The following is a 20,718-nucleotide window of genomic DNA, read 5'->3' on the forward strand; positions in this document are numbered from 1 at the left end:
GTGTTGTATAAGATGTTGCTGGTATTTCTGCCAAGCCTTTGTCGCCTCTTTCTGTAGTCCTTCTAGATTAAATAAACAACCACTTCTTATAGATCCTTGTAACTACTAATGTTTTCTAAGACTGACATCAATCACTGCACTGTTTGTGTGTGTATGCACTGTTTATGCTGAAAAGAGGTTTTGTTTACAAAGTGTCTGATTCCTTTCATTCAGTAGTATACCTGACATTTTGATTGCATGTAACGTTTCATTTCCTCTTTGAGAAAATGGCTGTCCAAGGGATCCCAATCTCTGCCAGTGAGAAACATTAAGAGAAGCGTTGGAGACTGTGCTTCTGGGACATGCAATATGATAGCGCTCTATTTCAATATTTGAAACAGTACAGCACATGAAAAAGGCTTCATCTTCAGCATATCTCCCAGTGCCTGACGAAAGCCACGACACCATACCTGCATTGCTCTGTACGTGACGATTTCCCGTAGTAAACATGACGTCTTTTCCCGTGTCAGAGTGTAATCTGGTTATTCAGTCTTTTGTAGTTCTCCAGTTTCATAGATTGATGATTACACGAATCCCGTCCCCCCTTTCTCACCTTGTATTGTGTTCTATCTCTGGCCTGAGGTCCCATCTTACACTTTTGCATGAACTTTTCAACTTTTAACTCGGAGCGCACCCGAAGTCCCAGCCAATTATAGCTGGATCCTCTTTGACCTTTCTCAACTTTTCACACCCATCCCTTCAGATGGCTCCTGCCGCCAGTGAGACTCGTCTGCAGTATCGGTTGTACACTGAGTGTTGGACTTCATTAATGTTGTCAGGGCCGTGATTGATACACACACTGTACATGTCTCCTGAACGAATAGTATTACCTTTAGCTCATTTTGTTTTGTTGTCCATAATCCTATTATCCTTTCTGTTAGTCAATAGCTTGTCTCTCACAGGAGTATCTCTATAACCACTCCACTTGGCGTACGGATTGTATGCATGAGGTATTTTCCCCGGGTTAATTTAGCTCTACTTTACCAACCTCCACATTTCTTTCAGTGTTACGGCTGGCGCCACATTGTCCTTCTGCTCTTCAATAGGTGTGTCGCTCTTGAGTACATTCTTCAGCGGAGATACTTTGTCGCTCTTAAATGGTACATTTGACTTTCTGACAGAGCTTGTGAAGGAGCGGATATGAATTGCAGCTTTGGAAGAAGTATTTGTAATTCTGGGCTAATGACAGAACTGAAATGTTTTAAATGTTAATTTCTGGTCATATCATATTAACCTATCGGTACCATAAACCGGTCTGTCTGTATTGTGGTTGCACTGACACAAGGTTTCTTTGAGGAGGTAATGTTACCACTACTAATAATAGCAACTTACTGAAGGTTTACAGATGATATGTGATTGCTGTAAGTAAAAAACAGACCCCCCCCCCCCCCCATTTTAATTCAAATATATTTTGTGATTATTTATAATAATATTATATAATTATGCATATGAAAAATAGCAACTTTTACTTCTGCTGATGCAATAAAATGGCTACATAGGGAATACTTCTATCATGCTATTTCAACTAGAAGAAACTGATTGGACAGAATTAAGCCTACATATTTGCACATGCTAATTTTGGGAGGTTTCAAAGTTGAGTTGACAATTTTTGTAATACATACTTGTATTATTATTATGTTTGTAATATTGTGAAAATAAATATATATTCTATATCATGGATGTGCTGGACATCGTATTTACTGGAGTAAATATGAATTATATATATATAATTCATATTTATTCCAGTAAATATGATGTTTATCTGCCATGGTATTCCAGCACTTCATTACCTGAGGGGTTTGACTATGTGTATGAATCTCCATCGTACCCACATGCACTCCAGTCATGTTCCTTTCACGCTGATAATCGCCTGTATCGGGAATTTCAACTTCATCCCTCTGCTCAGATAACTTCCAGTGGTGCCGAGGTTATCAACCACTATGGAGAAGCTACAGATCTGACCTTCATAACATGATCTGTTTTAATTTGAACTTATCAACTACTGTACAGTGCTCTGAGGCAACCACCACCTGTCCCTTGATACAGAATTTTGATCTGTGACATTGGTTCTTTGTTTTCCCAAAGCATTGCTTTGTTTTAATTCTTGCTCTTGTTACTACCATTGTAAGAAAATGACAGTCCCCTCAAGGACAGAGATAAGAGTCCTGCTGCATTGCAGTTTTATTACTGAGGCTTAAATACACAGTGCTTGAGATTTGTCAGCAACGGTTTTATGAGGATATTCAACACTGTTTAAATTTATATTAGACAGGGCTTAAAACATTCTAATGAAGTGTAGGACATTTAGACTAAATCAATGCTGAATAATGGTCTCCACCTTAATCTGTGCTCATAGCATAATATATGTGATGGTTTGACATCTAATGTAGTATAGTATATTTACACATAATATTTCCGATATTAGCAGAAATACTTATAGGAAATAGTTTATTATTATTATTATTATTTTTTTTAATTATTATTATTTTTTTATTATCAGTTAATAGTTAGGTTGTTATTAGTGAGTGTCAAAAAACTAATTAGAAACAGTCCACAAGTGTTGTTGGGATTTTAAATTGGTTTCCTGTTTAATAGGAAATGGTATAAATTAAACCCTTGTGTTGAATGTAGTCTGACAGGGCTGAATGTAATCCTTGTGATTTTCCCACGCTGCACCTGGGCACAGATCTCGTGGCAGCTCGGCGCCGGACACAGGCATTAATTAGTCTGCTTTTAGCGCTACAAGCATGGGGGTGCTGTTCATGTATACAAGAAGGTAACACCACAGTCAAACCTTTCTCAATCTCCTTTCAGTTTTCTGTGTTTAATCTAATCACTTCTAAATTCCATTAATATAGTATGTCCATAGATCAGATTTAACTATCGTTCTGTATGACCACGAGAGCAATTGTCATAATTGCATTAAAGGTTTGTTGGGACACAGTTGCTTTTCAGATTATTCTTTATTTCTTTATTTCTTTAGTTCTGTTTCTCTCAGGCTTTTATTGTAGAGCAGGGTTTAATTTTCTTGATTTATTTGGTCATAATTTGTTGAGTCGTATTTGATTTAAGTGCATTGATATAAATGAGGAGAGAGTAGTATGTGTTTAGGTAGATAATGTGGCAGGAAAAATAGAGAACCCAGTAGAGATCATTCCTGTTTTTAATCAAAGCCAGAGACAGGTGCGCTCCATTGGTTTCAACCATTTGTGACCTAATTAAGTCAGAAGTCTGTAAACTCAGGGACACCTGCAGCAATCCTGCCCACTACTCCCAATAGGAGGCGCTGTGGAACAGGGATTTGCTGAATTCAAGGGATTCGTCCTCATGAGTGCAAAACTAATGGAGACATTCAAGGGTTGCCAAGGGGACAAGCTTTAAAAGCACTGAAGATTCCATTATGTGAGTTCTCTCTTTCTTTTCTTTCCTTTTTTTACGTCACAGCAACAGAAATGAAATGATTACTCACTAAAGAGCTGGTGGTATTAAGAGTCATTACAGCTGTGAAATAGGTGGGGAGGGCTGATGGGGAAATGTGAAGTGGCAGCAAAAAAGTGGGGAATAAATGAGGAGTCATTAATTTAATCTTTAATTATTAAGCAGGAAAATGTCAGATCTCTTAGGCATGGAGACTAATCCATGCTTCTAGACAGGGACAGCTTTTTCCTGATGGAATACTAAAAAGTCTATTTATACATGACCTTGTCTCACTTCCCTGTGATGGAAGTCTGTGAGATGGGCCTGGCTTTGACAGGGCACCTTGACAAAAGTAACCTTACTCTATTGGTTTTATGATGTTAGGTTCACTTGAAGCAAGAAGGGCAGGCATTCAAAACTATTAGTCACAAGAAGCCTTTCTCTTTTTGTACAATGCAAACCTTCTTGCTTAGTTTTAGAGGTATTTCATTTTGCCAGTTCTTGCCTTAAGGAATACACTGTCCTGCATTTTTGCTGTCATTTGATTACTTTGTTGTTACAGCACTAATTGTCTGAGTTCTGCATAACTCTGAGTTGATTCACAATCACCTTTTGCTGTGAATTATATGATCAGTCCATGCCCTCCTATGTAAGTGTAAAGTGTTTTCAGAATGTCCTCATGAATGTCCTCAGTTGGACAGCAATCAGTCCAAACAGCAATGATGGAGTATGTAAATACTGAAAAATAAAGGGCTTAATACATGACCCATAGAAACACTGAATGTCAAGAATCTAGGAGATTAAGAGAATATTCCAAGAGTAGCAGAATTTATTTTACTACATATAAGTCCCAAACCAGGTAACAAATATGTAGAATATTATGATAAAATCAAATGCTGCACTATCATCCAGTGAAACAACAATATAAATGAAGTCAGTCTGCAATCTTCTTCATTGTTTGGGTTGATAAATGGAGTTTCAAGCTGAAGTTTTCCTGAGGAAGACACCCCCAATCTCACACCTGACTTCCACCTTACCAAGCATAAGTGGCTTTCCCAGCATTCGTTGCTTTACATCCCTTTTCCACCCCTTGACACCACCTTTGCAGCAGCTCTTTGGCTCATTCCATTGGCTCATTCCATCATGTTCTCTTTGTCAAGTGAGTTTAGGCCAAAATTACCTCAGTCTGTTGGTGGTGTTTGAACTCCTGAACCCATTATGAAATGGTCAGTTGGTTCTGTGTCTAATAAGTGCAGTTCATATTTAACACCAAAATATCTTGCCCAGGTCTTATTTCCTTCACGGGGGATATTTACTGAAGTCAAGATCTAAGGGGAGAAAAATCCCTTCTGTTGCAGCTGAGTTGAAAGAGAATATGGCTCTGTTTTTGTGCTTTGAAGTTACACCAGCCTCTTTAATTGTAAACTAAGACAAACTAATTTCCAGCCATGTGTTTGGACAGGTAGATAGAAATGTTCACTTGCACAGGTCACCAATTCCCCCAGCAGGGACTGCTGGACGGGCTAATCTCAAACCCCAGGATAGGGATTATCATTTGTCTTGACAGCTGTTGAGCAACGCAAGAGTGCTAAAATGTGCCATTCTGTCCATAGCCTATAGCTAGAAATTAGGCCCCATGTGTGAACTTAAATATTTTGCAGATAAAAAACCTAGTGGAAAAAAAACCTAGAAGTTTTTGAGGGGATGAAATTGCTAAGTAAACAGATGACTGAGTCAGTTTGTAATACATGGTACTCCAAATGAATTCTTGTCAATGGCTTTTACTTAACAGTAAAAACTGCTACAATGGGAAGTCGTCAGTCAGTTCTCATGTGAGTTCTCTGCATTCTATCTTTCAGCTCTGGTCTTGAAATGTAAACTTTACTATGCTGTCATTACTTTATTGATCAGTAGGTGGTAATCTGATCTGCTATGTCAAAGATCTAGTCCAAAAATGTAAATCTGTTTCTAACCTCACCATTACTATTCTAACATGTAGGGTTAATGTTAACGTATAGGTTGTAAGAGGCCTCTGCAGATTACACAACAACTCTGAAGATCTCTCAATCCTGTCAGTCATATTTCAAAGCGAGAGATCACAGTCCCGTGAATGTTCAGAGAGAAAACTTGACCTTTTTCTTCTTTTTTATTTTTTCAAAATTCTGAAGCCAGTTCAGTTGCACATTTTATTTTAGTTCCACCCATTGTGAAGCCTTTTCTCTGGAGTTCTCATCCTTCATCGCTGGGTTTACTGTTTAGTATTCCGTAGTGCCAAACAAAGACATGGACGAAAAATGGGAAGCTCTGCGGTACTTATTTTTTTCACGATTTTTTCCTCAATACCATTTTTTTTATGCCAATATACATATCGCTTTCTTGACCAATTCCCTTTGTCCAGCCTCAGGACAAGATAAGACCCCCCCCTCTCTCTCTCTCTATCTCTATCACTCTCTCTCTCTCTCTAGGCTCTGAGCTCTCACCCCTGTGACATGGCTTGTAGTGAATGGCCTGTTACTCTGAATGCACAGATTCTTGTTTTTAAATGCAGCTGTACATCAGCACAGTCAACAGAGGGAATGGGGGTGTTTAGCTTTCGCCTTTTGAAGTCTGTATACTTTTTGTCCTGTTTGTAACATCTGCTGTGTGCTGGCCTTGGTTGCTCCAGGCTGGCTGGCAGCAGCGGTCGTGTGATGCCCCGGGGTGCCGAGTGCTTGGAGATCCCTATTCTGAGCCTGCCCCGCCACCGCTGAGCTGTGCAAGCCTGCGTTAAGAAGAGCGATGAGTGAAAAAGACGGAAACTTACAGCCTTTTATCTGTTATCCTGCTCTAAACGGCATGCTTAATAATAAAGACGTCAGATGCCATTTCACGTGGCACTTCCCACTTCCCTATCTGCTTAAACCAAGACCAGGATTTAGAAGGCATTACCACAAATTCCCACACTTCCCAGGTCCTTGGGAAATGTTCGCTTTGCATAAGCCCTTAATGGCTAGATTTTAAATGTGTTTCAGACAACAGAAGGGGCAGGAGGAAATATGTAACATTTTAGCCCTGAAGATGATCAGAACAGAAGAGAACTGAACAGACCCTCAGATAGCTAAGCACAGCTCTGCTCATTGGTCTTCAGCTCTAGTTGCTCTGTTGCCTATGATGACATTGATAGTTTCTTGTCCAGTGCCACTGAAACTGAAGTCATTTGGTCATTTCTCAGCTTCGACAGCAGTGTCTGTAATGGCAGTCCTGGTGGCCCCTCTCTGCTCTGTTTCTGCCCAGTTGATTCTCAAGTGTTGCTCCCCACTCAGACTGTTTTCTCTCCCTTGAGATATGGCATCAGCTGTGACTTATTTATTTATGAAGTCTTTAACCTTCAGCGATTAATAACATTCAAACCACTTATATTGGGTGATGCCTCTTATACTCCCTATATTGTGGTTCCTTACATGCATCCGCGCGTGCTCTATACTGCATGTAACCCTTTCACGTGAATTGTCTCCACTTTGCTTGAGAAGACCAGCGTCAGCTCCAGCGGCTGAGCTCCAGCGCGATTGGAACACAATTTTACAGCAGCTCCCCAGCATGTTCAACGAATGGTCACTTTTTAGTAAGGATTAAAGCAACCGCATGGCACACTGTTCCTTAACATGAGGAGATAAGCTTCGCCGGCAGAGCTGGATGTTAAGGCATTGTCTATGCTTGATTGGCCCAGCCAGATAAGCCGGTGGCACAGCTCCCAGCCCTCTGTGTGCTGGAACTCGGCTGAGAGTGTCTGTCTGGCCCAGAGGTTTGGTATCAGCCGCCAACCAGCAACGCCCATGTCCCTCTGGCGATGTCTGGCTCTGGTGAGAAGGGCAGGTGGCAGAGTGCCCCTCGCCTGACGCAACAGAGACCAGGAGGAGTCCAGGAAAACGTGATCTACTGGTCCTGCCCTGTGCGCCTTCCCTGGCTTCTCTTCACGGTTCAGCACAAATCAGGAGTGGGCTTCACCACAGCCTGCAGCCTCGCCGGCGCACAGGAGTGGAAAAGAGAGTTGCGTCAGGTGCGAATGACAGCTTGTCAGAATTCAAAGAAGCACTTGAGTTGTCTTTGTTAGAAAAAGTAATTACATTTTCCTTTGAAGGAAGAATGTTTAGGGCGTGCATGTAGTTAAGCAAGGAAATCAGCTGAAGGGCTGACATTGTGACTAAACTCCTTGTGAGGGACATGCAGGAAACTCAGGGTTCCTAGGGCAATGTTTTCCTTTACTTTGGGTTCAGGGACTTTTAGGCAGTCTGCTTTCATATGCTAGGTCTGAAAACTGTTTCAGCCCCCCCGCCACCTACATACACACACACACACACACACTGCACACACACTGCACACACAGGCTCTCCTGCTTTTCATATTAAAATACATGTAACTACAACCAAGAATATTATTAGCCCATTAGCCCATGAATGCATGCTAATGTGTGGGCAATTAAAGACCACCAATTTGTTCTCTACTACAAATCTTACACTCAACAGCTGCTTCCCATTTCCCAATCAAATTGTTTTAAGAAACACTTAGGGAGTGAATCTGTTTTGTGAATGGGAAGCAATAAAATATGCCAAGTATGTATCCCAAAGCGTTGGTTTCATATTTGTATTACTGCTAGTTCATTTTCTGAGATTTACTAAGTAGACTATATATGCTGCATCTTTCTAAATTTACATACATACACACTGTTTGTGATATGTAATAAGTTTGACTAAATTCAATTCTATATTCCTATTAATATTATATTCTTGAGCAGTAACTGGTTAGTAGGCTAGATCTAGTTAACTGAATCCAAGACCATGATTGCTTTGTCTCTTTCTTGTTGCTGTTTTAATACCACTAATGCCAATAGGCATTTTTTTTAAGTGCATTTTATACCTGCATTTAAACGTGGCCTAATGTTTTGAGAGAATATATATATTTTATATTTTTCACAAGAATAGGCAACAAACTCTAACTTCAATATCTTCTGCGCTGTTGGCCAGATATATGAGTTTGTTAAAAGATGGGGTTGCAAAAAAAATAGCCTACTCAAAAAAAGTGGACTTATTTTCTCAAAAAAACAACTTGTTAATAGATTAAAAATCCTCTTATTGCCGTAAACGTGTTAATCAGCAATACTAGGAGCAGCACTTTATATAGGTTCTGATTTATCACATTTTTTCCCGTGGACAGTGTGGCAAATTTTCCTTTTCCTGCAACCTCAGGACCAGATAAGACTCTCCAAGCTCTGAGCTCTCACCCCAGTGACATGGCTTGTAATGAAGGACCTGTTACTCTGAATGCACACATTTTTTTTTTTTCCTCCTCCAAATGCAGCTGTACATCCGCAGTGTCAGCAGAGGGAATGGGGGTATTTAGCTTTCGTTGTGGGTTTTGAAGTCTGTGTATTTTTTGTCCTGTTTGTAACATCTGCTGTGTGTTGGCCTCGGTTGCTCCGGGCTGGCCGGCAGCAGCGGTCGCGTGATGCCCCGGGGTGCCGAGTGCTCGGAGATCCCTATTCTGAGCCTGCCCCGCCGCTGCTGAGCTGCCGAAGCCTGTGTTAAGAAGAGCGATGAGTGAAAAAGACAGAAACTTACAGCCTTTTATCTGTTATCCTGCTCTAAACGGCACAAATACCAGTCACGGGAAGCCTTCTCCTTTGACACTGCCAGTTACCATGCTGTAAAGTTCCTATCAGCCAAACAGACCCTCCCCCAGAGTCGCCTTCAGCAGCGGCAAAGAAGACCCCTTTGTTAACATGCTTAGTTTATGTTGGTGCTTTCAAGAATGTTTCTGTTTTGACCTTGAGATGGACGACTAATGTCAGGCTTTGTGAGCTGTATGAAAAACTTGCTCGACATATTCGTTTTCAGTTAAAAGCCAAACAAAATCAAGCAAAGCTCCAATGATCCCGCCCTGCTGAGGTCCATATCTTAAGTCACAATCAGTTTTCTTCACATGGGGCCAGAGAGTGAGATTTGAAAGGGATACCAGTGCCACCTTTTTTCTGGGTGTTAATAATGTATGGACTGCATGCAATATTGTGAATTAATAACTGGTGAATAGCTGAGGGGGACGGAAATGTTGCCAGATGCTTTAGGTGGAGTTTTTAGTGAATGCCTGTTTTTTTTTTTTTTTTACTAAAGGTCAACGGTTCGTTTGTAACAGTTCTTCTAGTAACTGTCAAACAACGTGTCCTGCTCATTCTCAGAACTAACTCGGGTAACAAAACAAAATCCTGGAGGTCTTGCACAACAGACTCAATGTGGTGGAAGACGTAACCCAGTAACCTTGAGATTTGGCTTCAGAAGGTCTATTTATATTTCAGGAGACAAAAGGGTATCCCATTTTTGATAGTACCATAGTCATATTCCGCTCTTTTTTTGTTTGATTGATTTGTTTGTTTGTCTTTTAATTGCAGGAATTAAAGGGAAAATAGGGATTTGAAGTATCTAGTTACCTCAGGCCTGGTTTTGGAGACCAGTTCAGGTTAGGACTGACCCAAGCCTTGGTGGTCTCAGATTTACTCCTGGTAGACATTGGTACTCACATCTCTCTCTCTCTCCCGGTTTAATAAAGAAATGGCAACACAGCTTGGCATGATTCAGTGCATCTTGGCAGCGTGACTTGGCAGAGGCCCAGGCCCCAATAGCAGGAGTTATTCAGGTTAGGAGGAGGGGGTGGCCTGTGGACTTCTGAGGGAGGGTGGCTCTCCAGGCACCTCTTGGCTCTGAGCCTGACTGTGTTTGTTACCATGGCCCACACCAGTCTCAGGCATCAAATTAACAAAGACCAAGGAAAAGAAAAGTGAGTAGTCAGAATTCAGTTTTATTGAGCACCCCAGGCTCGGCTCATTCAATATAGGCAACTGCAGATCCCTATGTATCTCGCTATGCTGATACAATTACTGTTATTTTATTGTTTGTGGGGAAAAATTGCATTTTATTTGTTATAACTTGAGAACTATTTAACTATACTGAAACTCAATGATTTTCTTAATAAGAACATAGTGAATTTGTTTGAAAACATAATTATAACTATATAAGTGAAACCTTTATAATTCTGTCTCTTTTATTTAAATTCAATGTTCACTCAGTCGTGCTTTAATTATGACCTTTTATCAACAAACGAGTGGCATCTGTGAGGCTGGCTCAGGGAAATATCACAACTTCACTCACAAAGCAAATGCCCATTGGTGTGAAATTGTACAAGGTTGTAGAAAGGCTCTGTGTCCACATATCACTCTCCAGTAGCCTCTTACAAGCTCTTGTGCCAGAGAACCCTAACACCCATCAGGAGAGTTATCTTTTATGTTGTTGTCTTTTTTTTTCCATTCTTGTTTCAACAGAATCAAGTTTCCCTTCACAATCAGATGTCTTTCTGCCTGACTGAGCTGCACTTGTGGTCCTTGAGGAGTTCCTTGCATGTCAGAGGTAATTAATCTGGCGATCATTTGTCTGCACCTTTTTACTTTCCATGCTAATTCAGTGCGGAGGCATTTGTCTCTTGTCTGCCGCTAGGCTCGCTGCATTGCCTTAGTTGTTTCACCTGCTTCCTCACAATGCATTTTTTGAAAAGCTGCCAACACGACATACTTTCGGCTTCACCTAAAAATCTGTTTTCAAAGCTACGAGTGGCAGATCTGAACATTTACTTTTCACTGAAAGCAGTCATAGCTAACATCCCAGTTTGCTGTATATAGTGATGCACATCAAAAGATGACCAGTGGAAATTATTCCACGACTTGACTCTGATGATAGGATGTATCGATTTGATTCTGTCTAGAACATACAGAAGCCCTGGAATAGTAGACTCGAATAGGTCACATTTCCTGTCCACTTCACTGTATAGTGTGCTTTGCTAAAATCAGAATAAAGGCAGATAAAGAGCTCCAATACAATGCAGCAGAGAATAGTGCAGGAGTGTGTCATTGTCCTGAACCCCTGTGCTCTTCAGCTTCACACAGGGGTCAGAATGGGATGGGGCCTAGGAGTCACCAGGATTTAAACCTACAAGTATGCATAGAGAGGTGAAGAGGGGAACCCATTGTGCCCAGGGTGGACAGGCACTGGAAACTGACTTTACACTTTAATCAAGTTGATTTGGTTTTGTAGATATTTTTTTTTTTTCACCTTAGGCAGGTAACTTTTTATGATTGTATTGTCTTGAAAATGTCTGTGTACATCTGTATATTACACGCTGTCAGGTTTCACCCCTTTCTGTGCGACAGTCCACACACACAGTTTATTTTCTCCAGTGCACCAGACGTGTCTCACACAAACAATGGGTGAAGCATTCAGCGAATGGCAGTGGTACAAAGCCAGCTATGTGGTACATACGTCTCTGTGTTGCACTGATATTAGGGTTCTTTCTATTTTATTTCTAAAATCGTAAAAAAGTGCTTTATGTGTGTGTTTGTGTGTTTTTCTTTTTCATGAAATAACAAGTAACTTGTTTTGCCAGCTCCTGCTGCACTTAAAATGAGTTTCTCCCACAGTCATTGTGCAGTGTTCTGTGTATGTTATACAGTGCATATGTACTGGGTCTGTTGAAAGACAACATGGCCCCAGACTTAAAGAAAGGAAAACTGATGTGCTGTGAAAATCTAACCTTTTTTTTTTTCTGATGCCATGAGAGAGGAAAAAAAAGAATATCAGCAATTTCTAAGAAGCTGACCGCATTTCAGAAAGGAAGATCGCCCCTCGGTTAAAGGCTTTGTTGGGCGTAGTGGTCCGTCTTTATTAAAATCCATTGCGGCAAATCCATCCCCTGCGCTCCCCCGCTCTTATCTCTCTCACTATGCACCAGATGGCGCTGGACATGGGAAGATAATGATTGTTTATCCTGTAGTGCAAAATTGCTGATCTGTTCACTTCTAACAGTGAGTGTTTATTTTGTCCACAGATACAGATATTGGCACGTATCAGTACTATGATAAAGGAGAGCCAGGTAAAGAAGCAACTTTTTTCCTTTCTTTCTTTACCCTTTTCCTTGTAATGATTTAAGTTCCAGGTAGGTAATGTATAATATTACAGAAATGCAATTAGATCAGAAGTGCTATAATTACTGTTCACTGTCTATTCAGGTCATACTGTATAATAATATGCAGATTTCCGTGCCAAGTTGTATAATAATATGCAGATTTAAACATCACATAACTGAAACCATTTTGTTTTAAGTGCTGGTGACAAGAATATCAAGAATATGGTCTTCAAGCCCTCAATATGAATGTTTTAATGAAATTGAAATCCGTCTTTGAAAATCTCAGTAGCACATAAATCACTAACATTACTTGCAGTTAGAGAACCTCAGTGTCGTTATTTATTTATTTTACTCTCAAAATGAACAGAACAAAATAGTTTGTATTTAAACTCAAAACCGCTGTACGGGATAATTATGAGGCTTTTTTTTAATCCAGACAGTTCAGTCTCTCTTCTTTTTAGTTCACTTCAGGATTCCATTCATTTTGTGCATTTTTGCACTGTTTTTATCAGATTTTTCATGGAAAACTGCGTGGAATATAATATTCCTATAGTTAAGACGTGGATGCACTCTTCTAGTTGTAAAGCTTTCGTCAGGACTGTGAATGTTGACAAAAATGTAAAACTTAAAGAGATTTACTGTAAAAGAAAACTGCAAAAAATGTAAGATTTTTTCTTTTTTATTCCTTCTTCATTTCAAGGGAAAAAGCGGTTGAATTTTGTACTGTTCCAGATTAGCAAATTAAGCCGTATTGCATAATATGAGGCTTTAGTTGTGTCATTAACAGGCAGTATTCCTGTGGGAATTATTTATTATTTGTTTTTTTAAACCTCAGCAATTGTTTCAAAATGAATACCAAAAAGATTGTCTGCCGCCTTAAACGTAACCTTGTGTTCAGTGGTTAAACTGCGTAATTATGCTTTACAAGCTCTGGGTATTATAACATTCTTATAGCGAAGAATGGCTATATGTTTGTGTGATTATTATTATGTATTGTTTTTGTCCCACAAGATTATTGTTCTCCTTCCCCTTGAAGAAATCATTTTACACTGCTCAAAATTGTGACAGGTGTTTTTGTAATATTTAGTTTGATAATCAGAAGATATCAGGGACAAATACAATTCCATAGATTAGGCTTGCAGAGGAGTTGTTATTTTTGTTAGTCGGAAGTATTACCAGTACATTTAACTTCCACTCCAGTGATGCAATATATGATCCCGAGACCACAATGGCTGCAATAGCTGCTGACACTCCTCTGATCATTTTCGCAACTGGTGCTTTGATGAAGAACAGGAAGCGTTATTTATTTGGGAATGTTTGCCCTCAGAAATGCACAAAGGAGTGTTTAAAAGGGGTTTAAGATCATGATACATCATAATAATTGGTAATCTTGGAATACATTTTGTTTAAAAATATGCACTTTCTGCTTAAAGTTGTGCTTGAGTCCGAATTTGAGGTTCCTGATGTAATTTTGTCAACATACTTTTTAATGTGGAAGAAGTACAATAAGGGGGCATGTCCTCTTTCATGGCACAAGGAGTAAGGATGTATATTTCAGGTACGTCTTAAGCTGTCAAAGTGTTTGTATGGCTGGACCTTTAATTTGTTTTCTTTTACTTCCATTTCTCTTCTTGCGTTTCTTAATCAAGTGGGTGTTTCCTTGCTCTCTGGAGCACTTTAGAGTTAGTCTGGTGTCCCTTTCATTAAAATCTTCAGTGGAGATGCTGCTCTTTGCTGAAATCCTTTTAATTCGAAGGATTACGAAAGTATTGCTTGATAACTGAGAGAAAGAGGGGGGGAGAGATGGAGAGCGCGAGAGAGAGAAAGGGCTGACTCATTTCAGCATAATTGAAACTGTGCAAATTGATTTTTGCCATTTTTATATTCTGTGTGGCAGTAATTATTTGAGCATCCTTGACTGGCTGGTTATGATATGGTCTGTCCAGCAGAGGGAGTTACAGGCTCATTGTATAAGGACCAGGTCGGCCCCTTTCCCAGCAGGTGCCTTATAAAAATAGTCAGGTCCTTGGTGTATAATAATGTTTCTTTATCTGATTAATTCCATTAATCCTGGAAGTTTCTTAAATGGCCAAGAGGTCCTCCAGCTAAGGTTGCTTCCTGTTTGGGGGCAGGTTAAGGAGGAGGTTTGTGTGGCACCTTTGTCCAGGGTGTGGCTGTAATATATTGTCTTGCCGAGAGCTGCTGACAGACAGAGAACAAGCGCCTCGGCCCTGGATTCAGTTTCAGACCATTTCCCTATCCGATGATACAAGGAGCGCTATGATCCCAGCCCACCTGTTGAGGCTACAGAAGTATTTTATTCAGTGCCAAGTTGAGGCACTTCCTGGTGAAAATGAAAATTACTTCTCCCCCACACCCTGCTCCCCGGTCTCTGAACTCTTTAAAGTGAAAATGCCAGGCGAAATTAGGACACTGATATTATTTCCATAGAATATTTACTAAAACTGCGCACCAAGAAACATTTTCATCTTTTTTTCTTTTCTTTTTTAGTCACACCGACAGATCATCATTACTTTGAAGAGAAGCAGCATTTTTTGGAAAGTAAGTCATCTTTTTAAATGTTCTTTCACATCTTACCTGTTTTATTTCCATCACTGACAAAAGGTGGTAGTTAATTGAGATGGAAACTAAAAACAAACAAGCTATGCACAATAAGCCAAGGAACTGGTATATATACTGATCATCTTTTTAATATTTGCTTTCTTTTAAAAACTGAAGATATTAAATGGCTTACATCTTATGTTATGATCATTGTGTTACTAGTACTTCTTTGACGGCATGCTAAGAGTGTGTTTGACTGGACAGATAGAGTTGAGAAAGATAATGTAGCTCACTTGAGTCTGTTATTATAGAAATAATAGTGAAATAAATTATATATTTCCATCTCTGGATTCATCATAACTCCTGACCAAAAAGTTTGTCTCAGTCTGACTATTTAACCACTTAGAACAGCTGGTAAAGGTAATAATTTAACATACTCAACCAATGAAAGTCAAAATACTGTGAATAAACATACATTTTATGATTGTGTTCTATTTTTACAGTAGTTTTTTTTTTTTTTACAAATATGCCTCTTATGGGATTTTTTTTTTTTTTTTTTTAATTACTTTAAATATTAGTGGAATATAAGGACAAAACACAATCGGCAAGTTTCAAGATATTTACAGCAATTAGTTAACAAAAAAAAAAAAAAACCTGTTCCCCCAGGCTTTCTAATTCGGACTTTATCATGGTAGGATGGTAGCACTTCAGATCATATATTAAAAGATTCTCTATACAAATATAAACAGGAACCATTTTTCTTGTCCTTCAAAAACAGTTCTGCAGGCAAGGGGGAGTGTAGAGTGAAGTATAGTGCTGTACAGAGCGAAACTAATTTACAGTGCAAGAAGCGTACAGCAGCTGAGTTTAAATGTCCAGATCTAGAGCAGTCTGTGAGAATATTCTGTCAGGTTTGACACAAGAAGTGAAAATTTGAGTTTGTTACTCTGCTTCCTTTGTTTTCTTTTACTTTTGTTTTAAACCTGTAGGCTACAGCTCTAGGAATATAAATATTGATGTCAAAGAAACTGAAGAGAGAAAAAAAAAATCCCTCTAATTTACCTTTCTCTCCACTCCACTGCTCTGCGACTGCAGGGTTGTTGGGGGATTCCCACTTTCTCTGTGTTGGGGTTCAGACCTTCTGGTTATTGAATCATTAAGGCCTAATATGGCATGGCCATCATCCAGAAATAACTCTCAATCACTCGACCTGCTCTGGATTCAAACCAGGCGCCCAGAAGGGAAATATAAACACCCTTATCAGGAGACAAACACACTGCTCTGTGCCGCCCTCACTTCACTATTTATTTAAATTGATTTATTTAGTTTCTTTCTCTTTTAAAGGAAATTTCTTAATGGTTTAAAAACAGATTTGATTTGATTACAGCATCTTAAAAAAACAGACCTCGTTTCCACATTAATGCTAATGTATATGCAGTGCCTGAACTCAGCAGAGAATTCAATTAACTTTTTCGCTGGAGGGAAGCCTTATGGGAAATTACAAGTTTTATTCTTTTTTTTTTTTTTTTTTTTTGTAAAACCAAGTGAACAATATTAAGTGGGATATGAAATATGTAATGCAGAGAGCAGAAGCGTTGCTTTAGTATTGGTATAGTATTATACATAAGCAGTTGTAAATTGAGCCCAAATAAAAAATAAAAAAAACAAGCTCATCTGGTCCATTTATTGCCTTTTAATGTTAACACAACTCTTCACCCTCAAGCTGTTAAGTGAATTGAATCCAAGCTCTTAAAGGAAGAAGAAAATTCTGTTTGCTTGCTCACAGATATAAACTATCTTCCCTAAAGTAGAAAAAAAGCAAATTAACTTTCCTTTAAAGCAGAGTCTTCATCAGTTTGAATGGTCTTCATGGCTCTCTGAATTGAAATGGAAGCCATGCGAGGGGAATCCTCTCCCTAATGGAGACAATCAGGTCAACACATATAGGCTACAACCTTCACTTGATATCACAAAGCAGTTGGACAGTAAACCATACTTTCTTTTCCTCAAAAAATGAAGACTGAGCTGCAGAAAATGCTCCAGAAGTAGGACAGCAACCAAAAGATCCTTCCCAGGTTTTTGCAGAAGCCTTTTGCGTTTCTTAACCATTTATCCATTACACATTTAAGGCAAAAAAATAAATGGCTTCAGATTTTAGCGGCTGAAACTTCACTGAGCAAAAAGAGTCAATATAGCAATTTCATTACTTTCCAGATAAAGTGATAACGCTGCTCAGTGGAGCTCACAGACAAATGCGTACTCACATTGTAAAATATACAAGTGGCTGATACAGTTAGGGGGTCTTCTTGTGACCAGGAAAGTTGGGATAGGCCTAGGCCAAGGAATGGGCAGGATTTTTTCACATGACCAGGCGACATGGGGCATTTGTATTCTGTTATACACAATTCAGACTAATTGGCATTCAGAGCTAATTTTACAATGCCTCAAAAACATAATTACTGGGTGCAATGTATGTTTTTAAGCTACCGGTTTCCTGTGAGTAGTACTTATGAGGAAATATGAGCCCACATTCCAGGACTCCCATGTTCTTGGATACAGCCTGTGTTTAGCTTTGCCTGCCTTCGTCTCGGGCCATGCTGGTAGTAGCCTGTCTGCACAGGTGGTGACTGTCTCTGCACGGCTGAGGATTTGTGGTTTTGCATTGCAGGGAAGAGTTCCTGAACTCTGGTGGGTCAGCGGCGCAATATACAAATTGTTTATTAATTAAATGTATTAATCCCTTACAGACCCAGTAAAAAGCCTGGCGATATCCCGGGGGAGGGAAGACCTCAGCTATACTGTTCTTTTCCCCACGGCCTCTTAGCATGACCTTTTATGTGCTGGTGCACTTTTTACCCCCCCTCCCACCATGTCCCCTAACTAGTCAAATGACAAACGTATCAGATGTCATACCTTCTCTCTCTTTCCAGCTCGCGGGCATCCATGGACTCCCAAGAATAGGCGTCCCGAGAAACTTCGAGACACGCTGAAGGAGCTGGAGGTAACATTCTTTGTTTTGTTTTTTTAGTGCTACGAGATTGACAACAAACAATTACGCTCCCCTCCCCCCCCGCCCTAACCCTTCGCCATTCCCCCTCTGTCAACAGCCTCAAAATTTGAAGGGATCAGGCCATAGCGTGGCGGTAACAGTGCCCCTATGCCGCGGCTCGTCGTGAAACAGATGCATCTTTGTTTGCGCACCACACTAATCTCTCCCGATTTGAAATCAGAAACACCTCACCGAGAGGTAACCGTGCGCAGGTTGGAAATGGCTGACTGTGTCCTGTTGTCTTTTCAGGAGCTGCTCCAAAGCAGCCGCTGTGTTCGAAGCAAATGGAGGAACAAGCACTTCTGTCAGGTAAATGTTGCTGCACTTAGCCGGTGTGTTGTTAACCAATAGACCTGAACCGCTTTTCAGCACCATAAGCTGTAGGCATACGATGGTGACCGTGATACAGAAACGAGAACATATCTGTGCAGCCCGGCTCTGGGTCCAGATGCCTTGAAAACAGGCCTTTGATTGTACCATTTAGAAAAGATTACATTCTCCATTAGGCTCCCACAATTGTTTCAAGTGAAGTTAACCGCTTCACTGCTATACTTGATTGAAATCAGCTGTCTGTGGGTCTCTGACAGAACCGATGTTTTTCAAGCTGCAATCATTGGAATTCCACCAGTGATGCTGTCAGAGTGCATCCTTCCCTGCATCACTGAGCAACTCAATGCCTTCCCTCTCAGCCAAACCACATCTTTTAAAACCAGGGAGAGGTACCTCGCTGATGTGGCGATAAACTCTCCTGGAAAGGTGGTTGCGGTGGAGGGGGGGGTTTAATTAAAAAATTTGATCCATTTAACTTCTGATAAAGTCTGTGTATTAAATGAGGAGACTGCATGCCTAGTACCTTGTGAGCGTGAATTTGGGATGTACGATGCACATGGAAAACTTTCGGGCTTTCAGTCAATTATAGACACATGCATATTCTCTTCAAAATAATGCTACGTTTTGTTATGCAACCTTCTTGAATTAAAGTGTTTTAAGTATAGTTGATGTTAGAAGAAACTTGACGGTACCTCACATGTTAGTTTTGATTCAGTTCTGAACAGTGAGTTATCCTAGGGGGATGTACAAGATCATACTAGTTCCCTGTAAACGTTTTGCTGCCTGTTTCCGAATCTCTGCTTTAACCTGTAGAAGCCCTGGAGAGAAGTCTCATGTGTTAATAATAACTAATTTCACGGTGTTACAGATTTTAACCACAGTCTTAAGTGTACTTTTGTATTTTCATAACTGCTGTGCGATCCACAATAGTAGTCTTTTTTGTTTAACACACCCGTGCACCCATTGAAAATATGACAGTAATTAATTGACAGGCTTGTTTGAACACCTTAATGGAAACACTGGGGAATACACGCATTTGGTGATGCTTTAAGAGACCGTGCCCCAGTCCTGCTGCTGATGGCTCCCGCTCTGCTGTGTCTGTGTTTTCAGATGATCCTCGGTTCAGGTGTGCTGGTGTCTCTCAGCCTCTCTGGGCCACAGCTGGAAAAAGTGACAATCGACAAGACCCTGGTGGGCAAGCTGGCCGCTGACACCATCAGTGATGGTAATTACACACAAGAGCAAACAGACTGTCTACATTAACACTTGCACGCTAAATATACTCTGCCGACAGGTGGACTGATTGCCGACACCAGGGAATCGCAGAGCACCAAAGTAATTGCAAATATTGCTTTAGTCACCACCCTTGAGACTGTACAGGCTGAATTTGAGAGAGTTCTTTTTCTTTTCTTTTTTTTCTTTTTCATAATTCAGTTCCTTGGGATCGAAGGGCTACTGGTGTAATAATGAAGGTGATGTAAGTTTAGAGTCTTCACTGGTCTGCTAATTGTTCTCATTATCCTCCTCTGCTCTGGTATACTTTAAAGTGCATGTGTTTTTTCCATCAGTCCAGGGCTCACTGTGAGTTAAGCAGAGGCCTACAGCTCCTTCTGTATCGATCCTTCCTGAGTTTGAGTGTTTTTGTTTCGTTTTATTTTTTTGTGGTCAAAGGGTGTATATTAATGGATAATAATTCCCCACTCCACACACACACAAACAAATTGTGTGCAAGGGGTATCTTGCTAAATTAAACAGTCGGAGAGGGTACCTTAGTTCCCATAAACAGCACTGCATTTACATGAGTAGAAGGCTGATGTGGATAAATGCACAAAATGGATTTCCTTTAGGGACATTAAAATACATTGACCTGGGATCTGAATACAGGTTTATACTCTAGCACTGTTAAATCTACATTTCATCTTTAGCAGTATTTTTGATTCTGAAAAAACATCCAAGACTTTTCAATTCAAAGGGCTTCTTGCTTATATAATTGAGTTTGTTCAGTCAGTATGAATGTTGCCAAATGACAGTATTCTTTGGAAAGACTGCAGTAAAACGAAGTGATTATAAAACCGTTGGTCTGACAGTGGGGCAAAACAGGCTGTGACACAGTGGAACACCCTGCCTACTATCACAGCTGAGCCCCCATCACAAACACATACACACACATACACAAACACACACACAAACACGCAACATCCCCTCCCCACAACTCACCTGACACCTGAGACCCCCAGCCCTACAGTCTCACGGCAGCCCATAAAGAAAGACCACAATTGTCCATTCACTGCAATAGAGGAACTAATTACTGGGGAAGAATGGAGGCATGTGCTCTTGGGAGT

At 40.2% G+C, this 20,718-nt stretch overlaps 1 protein-coding gene across 3 annotated transcripts in view; it reads left to right on the plus strand.

Moving 5' to 3' along the window:
- Positions 1-20,718, plus strand: part of wdpcp (WD repeat containing planar cell polarity effector) — a 71,057-nt gene that overhangs the window by 11,732 nt on the left and 38,607 nt on the right. For 2 of the 3 annotated variants that reach the window (XM_066696855.1, XM_066696854.1), the window contains exons 2-7: positions 10,802-10,886; positions 12,358-12,402; positions 14,947-14,997; positions 17,928-17,998; positions 18,296-18,355; positions 19,487-19,601. In XM_066696855.1, the coding sequence (XP_066552952.1) occupies positions 10,826-10,886; positions 12,358-12,402; positions 14,947-14,997; positions 17,928-17,998; positions 18,296-18,355; positions 19,487-19,601 (403 nt within the window). In that variant the 5' untranslated portion in view covers positions 10,802-10,825. Of the gene's footprint in view, positions 1-10,801; positions 10,887-12,357; positions 12,403-13,755; positions 13,994-14,946; positions 14,998-17,927; positions 17,999-18,295; positions 18,356-19,486; positions 19,602-20,718 lie in introns of those variants that run through there. The other variant, XM_066696856.1, reaches the window with a different exon arrangement.

The sequence above is a fragment of the Amia ocellicauda genome, chromosome 23 (assembly GCF_036373705.1).
Source record: "Amia ocellicauda isolate fAmiCal2 chromosome 23, fAmiCal2.hap1, whole genome shotgun sequence".
NCBI lineage: Eukaryota > Metazoa > Chordata > Actinopteri > Amiiformes > Amiidae > Amia > Amia ocellicauda.